Raw genomic sequence first — 7,528 nt, 5'->3', positions numbered from 1 at the left:
TTCTACCGTAGACCTTCGTTTTATCGAGTATATTCCCATTGAACTATCGTTTCCTTTTGGATGCGACCCGGAATCGCACTCCTGCTAAGTATACTAGGTACGGGCCAGGTTGTACCAATTGGTAGAACAACTACCTGAGTTGAGTACAGATCATTATTTCAACAGCAGATGCGTAGGACAATGTTTACTTTTCTAAAATGAGATCACCTCCATGTCTACTCTGAGTACTAGACTGTATTTCGACGGTTGCAAAGTAAATGGGGCTGTAGAGTTGCGTCGCACATGTCCCATCCCCCCCCCCCCCTCCCCCCCGATTCGCACTGGCTGCCGAAGCTTACGCAAACATGGCAGTTACATCGACGGGCTTCTGGATGAAATACAACGGCTCAAGAGTCAGGTCGCCCGGCACACCTCGTGCTCCACCTCTGCGCAAGACCATGTCGTCACTCAGGGCAGCCGCGCTGGCAACAGAGCAATGACGCCGTTGTCTGGCCGGGGTAATGATGGCGAAGAGGCGGCGGCGAGTGCGGCTCTCGAAGTGAAGCCGTGGTTCATCAACGCAAATGTCTTCCGCACGCCGATCCTGATAGGAGAGGTCGCCGACCCCGCATTCTCAACCCGCATCCGCCAGGTCATCTCCGACCCCTTTTCTCTCCAGCCCCGGCACATGCTCCGGGTCAACTACGCGCCAGACACGGAGCTAATGTCCCTCGTCAAGTCCGACATCTCCTGGCCGACCCCGTCGAGGTCCCGCTTCCTCGTCGAGGTCGCGCTCAAGTACGTGAGCCATCGCTATCACGTCGTGCGCCGGAGTCTGGTCATGGAAAACCTGGAGCAGAGCATCCACAACCCTTCGTGGGGCCATCTCATGCTCAGGTCCAAGCTGTGGGCGCTGTTCGCCATAGGGGAGCTCTACTCGACGCGGTCCATCCCCTCCGAGAAGGAGTTTCCCGGCATGGCCTATTTCGCCAAGGCGTCCAGGATCCTCGGTGTGCTCGATGAGCGTCCCGGGACGGATTCCATTGAGATTATACTCCTGCTAGTGAGTCGCGACGGAGCCGTGACCGTATATGGGTTCTGACCTGCGCCAGTCCTTCTACTCCCTGGCCCTGAACCGGCGGTACAGCGCCTTCGTCATGTCCGGCACGGCGATGCGCATGGCCATCGTCATGGGGTTGCACCTCAACATCCCGGAGTCTCAGCTTCGCGACCCGGACCTCCGCGAACATCGCAAGCGCCTGTTCTGGACGACGTACATCTTCGACCGCGTCTGGGCGTCCAAACTGGGGCATCCGACCGCCATACAGGACAGCGACATAGGCATAGACTTGCCGTCGGAGCCTGTTGCGAGCCAAACTTTCGGTGACGATTTCGGCGACACGGCCTATCATATCGCCAGTCTGCGTCTGGCAGCGCTCGTGACAAAGACCGTTCGCTCGATATATGGCCAACGCAACCAGGGAGACGCTACCCTCTCGACCAGGGTACAGCAGGCCCTGAAAGACCTCCGTACATGGGTGGAAGACCTGCCGAGCCACCTGCGAATCGACAACGCGGGCACGGAACCGACATGCATCTCTCTTCACCTCTCTTTTAACCAGGTACCCACCCCCCTCCCGGCGAAACATCCGAGAGACTGCTGACGATCCCCCCCTCCTTCACACAAGTGCGCAATACTGGCAACGCGTCCGATACTGCTCCACATCCTCCGCACAAAGGTGGCCGCGTGGCCGTCCGAGTCCCCGGTGACGGAGACGCAGGTGCCGGCGAGCGCAGTCACCCTGTCCGAGGCCTGCATCCGCTGCGCGCGGCACTCGGTGCGCCTCCTCACGGACTCGTGGATCGACGGGTCCTTCGCCACCTTTGACTACTTCTACACGCAGTACCTCTTCTCCGCCCTCACCGTCCTCGCCGCCTCGAGCCTGCTCGACGGCCCGGACGCCCGCGGCGACAGGGACGCCTTCGAGGAGTCGGCGCGCTTTCTCTCGCAGCTCGGGGACGCCGGCAACTTCGCCGCCCAGGAGTACTGCCACCACGCCGACGTGCTGCGCGCCGAGATCGAGAGGTTCCACGCGAAACGCATGGGCCCGCCCGAGGGGGGGCCGGGTGTCGGGCTCGGCCTCGGCACGGTGCCTCCGCAGTCCGGCCCGGCGATCCCCGCGCACGCGACGGCGGGCATGGCGCTGACGGAGCCGTCGCTGGAGGAGCTCCTGGCGCAGCCGGTCCTGGACCTGCAGTTCTTGGAGGCCTCCTTCTACGACGACCTGCAGGGGCTGTATTGGCCCGATTTCAGCACGGAGAACTGGGACACTTGGGCTTCGACATGAGAAGTCTGTGACGCCCCCGGTCCCCGTAGTGATGCCGACCTGTGTCGGTATTAGTTAACATGTGTCTTTCCTGGGAAACCTCAAATCGTCATCTTCGTCGCTGCCGGGATCATTTGAAATTTTTATTATTTTCTTCTTCTTTTTAATGGCAATAATCAGTACCCATTTCTCGGGTAACCTCAATACAAACTCGCAGGAACCGTTACCTCTTCCCTCTCTTCCAGACAAGCCTAAAACAGCCCCAGCAAAATGCGGTCAGTGCTTTGTGAGTATACCACCGCGAAAACCGTCCCGCCGAATTCAAAGCATCCAACGCGCAGTCCACGCCGTCGGGGCCCTCGCCTCACTGCGCGTGGTAGGCGTTGCCCGGCGCCTCGTGAACTTTGGGCATCGGGGGCGCCGCAGACAGCTCCGGCTGGGTCTGTGGGAACGAACCGCCGGTATGCGTTGCGCTCAAGGGCGTAGGCGACGCCTGAGGGTAGTGGTTCTGCTGCTGGGGCTGCTGGGCGGGGGGCGGTGTGAACGTCGGCTGCGGCGGCGAGACTTGTTGCTGCTGGAACTGCTGCTGCTGCTGGTGGCGGGGGGCGACCTGGCTGATGTAGTTTACATCGTGCTGCACGTACGGAGGAGCGTTTTGGGCATGGGCCTGGTCCGGGCCGGGTTTGAAGGTCGTGGCGACCTGCACCCCGTCCTTCTCGGGCACGGCGTTGTTGGCGACAACGGGAGCGGCAGCGGTATAGAAACCGACCGGGTTGCAGTGGAGCCCGGCCTTGCGGTGCCGATGAAGCATGACGCCGTGGATAGACAGCGACGTGATGAAGAGAGCGCTTGCGACCGTGTCAGCGGGGATTTTCCCTTGCAGCCGGCGTGATCAACGGGGAGGAGACCTACAATTCGAGCCCGCCGATTCCAGCCGCGGCGGCCATGCAGGAGGGAAAGATGACCCCGATATCCGAGATGTCTGCGATGTAGTACCGGCCGTAGTAGTCGTAGTAGGAGCCGTCGAACAAGTACACGGTCTGGGCGGCGAGCAGGGCGAAGGAGCACAGCCAGAAGAAGAGGAGGAAGATGTCGAGCGCCAGGACCGCCCAGTAGTTGTAGGCCTTGGGCGAGCTGAACTCGGCGACGATGAGCCAGACGGTTACGACCATGGTCGAGAGCGACTGCGGGCGTGTAGCATATGGTTAGCGAGCGAGCGAGCGCGAATATCCGAGGCGGAACCCCCCCTCCTCTGCCTCCCACTTACAACGAATATCATGAAGCAGTTCCCGGAAATGGGCGCCACGGCGATGCCGAACGCGCAGAGTCCCGTGACGATGACGGCGAGCACCAGCTGGACGATTGTGAGGGCGATGAACCCCTTGGGGTAGAGCGGTATGTGCTCGCGTCCCGCGACCCTCTGACGGGAATACCTTCTGTCGTTTTCCATTGCCGCCAGCGTCTGTAGCGAATGTAACCGTGTTTGATGTTAGGGGGTCAGACGTGGTTTGGTGGAAAGTACGGAGACCAGAGCAAAAACCCCGTTCAAGAGAAGCAAAAAGGCTGGCGATGGCGTACGGTGTCCAGCATATATGCGCGTATGACAGTGAAAAAGAGTACGGCATCTCATCCCCTCCCTTTGGGGACGGACCCCCTTGATCTTTTCTATCCCCGGCCTCCTTGTGCCAAAGGGTCAAGATTGGCAGCACAGAATGCCTTGAGCCCGTCATCTGTACACGACGCCACGGCAAGCCGCCCATGGGGGTTTCCCTACACCCAAGTTGCCCAGATTTGCGCCCGTGGCTTCCAGGGCTAGATCTCGTGGCTGGCGCGGCGTGGACCCCCAGACCTTGGGGGAGAGAGCCGAGTGTCGTGTAGGTGCGCTTTGGAAAAAGCCACACACGATGCTAGTCCAGAATCATGTGAGATCTATGCACAGTGTCTAGGACCGGTCGAATAGTTCGCCGCAGAGTTCGCGGGTCCTCAGGGCTTTGGGGCGGTGAGAACCAAAAGAGGTTCAATCCGAGAAAGCTTGTTCCGAGACATGGAGGGCTGTGACAGGGGAGCTAAGGAACCAGCAGCAGCAGCAGAACAAACGGTGCATTAGCGCCACAGGGCCGCTTAACGTTCTTGCAGAGCCAGAAACAGATGGCATAACGACGGGGGTTTGCAGGTAACCCGGCTTTGGATTGTCGTTTGTAGGGGTTTATTGTGCCTGCAGATGCAAGACAGCGGGCAGCAGTGGCTGCGGCTGAAGGCTGCGGCTAATGCTACGGCCTAGACACAAAAGAAGAAGTGCTTGAGATGCCGTATCAACTGGTCCTCATTGGGAGATGTGTGTCTGTAGGGTGTGGTGAGACAGACATACTTGAAAGGGTTCTATAGCCGGCTTAGCTGCGCAGCCCTATACGCTCTTTTTGTCTTTAACTACTAAGGCCTATATAAATATAAAATCCTTAGAAGTCTTAAGCTAAGGGATTTTAGTCCTAAATAAAGATAGTAAGTGTATAAGTATGTTGGTGGTGATGTTTACTTACGTGACCTCTGGCCACCGGGTTCACTAGCTTCTTCACCTTACTAGCCAGCAGCCCTTTTTCCTCCTAGTTACATATTACTAATACTACTACTATCTATAGTAATATTGTTGCTCCTCTACAGGTTATTGTTAAAGCGCGTAATTAGTAGCAATACCCTTATGATTAATTTCTCTGTTATATATATCTCCTACTATATTACGTAGCTATTACTAATTAGCCCTTTAAAAAGGGGTAAATATATAGATTATTATTTTCCCTTAATTTAGGTAGAGAAATCTATCTAAGAAATAACTAGCTTATTTATAGCTAATTACCCTATAAGTAACTATATATATCTAGCTAATTTACCTACTTTAATACGCCTTTTTAGATTAAGGCTATTCAAAGCCTTTAATCTAGCCTTTAATTAATAATATTTATAACTATAATTAATTATAATAGTTATAGTAACTATAAATTACCTTTATCTACCTATTTAGTTACCTAAGTAACTAACTAAAACTAAAGTATATATAGTTAAGTAGTATTACTTACTACTTAATTATAAGATAATTACTTAGTTAATAACTAACTAAATAAAAAGGTCTAGTCTTACTTCCTCTAATATTAGAAGAATAAGATAGAAGCGTGCTTAAGTACTCTAGGTCTCTATTTCCTTATAATTGCCCTCTTTCTTAGGAAATTTATCCCTAAATTTCTAGGTAGGTAAAAGTAAGTAGGCGTCCTTACAGGGCAAATTGCCTAGCACTCCTAACCAGCCGGTTTGCTAGAGGCCTGCCTAAATTAGTTCTAGGCCTGTCCCTTCTAGGCGTCTAGCCTGCCTTACTAGGTAGGCCTCTTTAGCTCTTACGCTCTCTGGCTAGCTCCTTAGCCTCTGCTAGTATTAGCCTATTAGCTAGAAAACTCTAATCTAGTAGGCCTTTCTTAGGCAGGCGCTATATAGCTCTTACGCTCTCTAGCTAGCTAGAAAATCCTATTCTATAGGTCCTATTAGGTAGGCCTTTATATATATAGTAAGGCTATACGCTAGCTAGGCGTATATAATAGTAGTTATATTAAGATTTAAACTTATAACTAGAGGAAGTAAGATAATTATAAAATAATTACTTAGTTAATAACTAATTAGATAAAAAAGTCTAGTCTTACTTTTTATAATATTAAAAGAATAAAATAGAAGTATACTTAAGTACTTTAGGTCTTTGTTTTTTTATATTAATAATATAATATAAAATAGTAACTTATATTTAAGCTTTTAGGTTTAATTCTAAGTAAAAGTAAAAAAACTTAATTATAGTAATATTTATAAAGCCTACTAACTTTATAATTAGTTAGTTAATAAATTATTTACTTAAAGCTATAAATAGTATAAAATATAGTAAATTACTTAAAGCTATAATAGTATAAAATATAGTAAAAGTAGATATTAATTTACTTAGTAAGCTAATCTCTTTATTTTTAAAATATAAATTACTAAGTATAAAGCTTAATTACCTTAAAATTAAAATTCTTCTTAAATATATTTACTAATTTAGCTAGTCTTTTAGTAAATAAAGTTTTTATTAGTTATTACTAAGGTAGTAATATAGTTAACTATATATATTAATAAGTAATAATAAATAATAAAGGTAAATACTTATTCTAAATTATATATAAAGAGAAAAACTATTAATATACCTATATAGTAAGTAGAATAATATAGTAAGTAAAACACTTTTACTACTTTTTTACCTTTTTAACTTTTATATTTACTTTTCTTAGTGTATAAATATAAGCTCTATTTCTAAAGAAAACTAAATTATCTTTACTTTTTAAGCTATTTAAAAAGACCTAAAAATGTCTTTATAAACAGCAGCTTATATCTTTAAGGTCCTCTTAATATCCCTTTATAACTAACGTAATAAATATATTATATAAAATAATATATATCTAAAATTAAAGAAAATAATAAAAGTAAAAAAAGAGGTAATTCTTAAGAGGGTTATTAACTTAATTAATTAAGGGTTTTCTTTATAATAAGATAATATATAAGATATAGCTAACTAACTCTTAAATAAATATAATATAATATATATTAGACTTTAATAAGTAAAGAACTTTATATAATAATAACCTTAAGTAGAAATAAAATTTTAATATTAAATTAACTATTTAAAGACCTTATCTAAAGACCTTATAAGTATATAAAGCTAGTTTATACTTATATAAAATATAATTATAAAGTATAAGATATATAATTATAATATTTATAATTTTAATAAAATTAGGTTCTTAATAAGAATACTATTATATATAAAGGTTATTATAACCTCTTATTATAAAAAAAGGCCTTATATAAAGTAGCTTAGTAATTAAGAATAGGTTTTTATTATTTAAGGTATATATATAAATAGCTAAGTAATACCTTTATATATTATTATAAAAAGTAAATATTACTTTTTTTCTTAGTACTAAAATAGCTAATTATTAGCTAAATAGTATATTTACTTAAGTAAAAATAGATAAATAATAAATAAAATTAGCTTAAATTAGTTAAATTATTTTAACTAGTATATAAAGTCTTATATAAAAAGTACTTATTAACTTTTAATCTTTAATAGTTATAATAACTATAAATTAACTAACTTTAATAATTCTTATAAATAAATAAAAAATTATTACTTTATATATACTTCTTATTTATTATAT

General features: G+C 46.0%; 2 protein-coding genes across 2 annotated transcripts; one reads left to right on the top strand and one right to left on the bottom strand.

Moving 5' to 3' along the window:
• Positions 1–211: 211 nt before the first annotated feature.
• Positions 212–2,327, top strand: GLRG_00474 (fungal specific transcription factor domain-containing protein; the record flags this gene model as incomplete). Its single annotated transcript, XM_008091159.1, has 4 exons — positions 212–234; positions 352–1,042; positions 1,092–1,601; positions 1,668–2,327. The coding sequence occupies 4 exons, from the start codon at positions 212–214 to the stop codon at positions 2,325–2,327; spliced, it is 1,884 nt and encodes a 627-aa protein (XP_008089350.1).
• Positions 2,328–2,670: 343 nt separating this feature from the next.
• On the bottom strand, positions 2,671–3,756 carry GLRG_00473 (uncharacterized protein; the record flags this gene model as incomplete). The annotated part of the gene is made up of 3 exons (XM_008091158.1): positions 2,671–3,154; positions 3,219–3,490; positions 3,574–3,756. 3 exons carry the CDS (start codon positions 3,754–3,756, stop codon positions 2,671–2,673), a joined length of 939 nt encoding a protein of 312 aa, XP_008089349.1.
• Positions 3,757–7,528: the final 3,772 nt, after the last annotated feature.

Source organism: Colletotrichum graminicola (genome assembly GCF_000149035.1).
Source record: "Colletotrichum graminicola M1.001 genomic scaffold supercont1.2, whole genome shotgun sequence".
Lineage (NCBI taxonomy): Eukaryota > Fungi > Ascomycota > Sordariomycetes > Glomerellales > Glomerellaceae > Colletotrichum > Colletotrichum graminicola.
The sequence above is the reverse complement of the archived record's forward strand: the minus strand, read 5'-3'. Positions and strand labels throughout refer to the sequence as shown.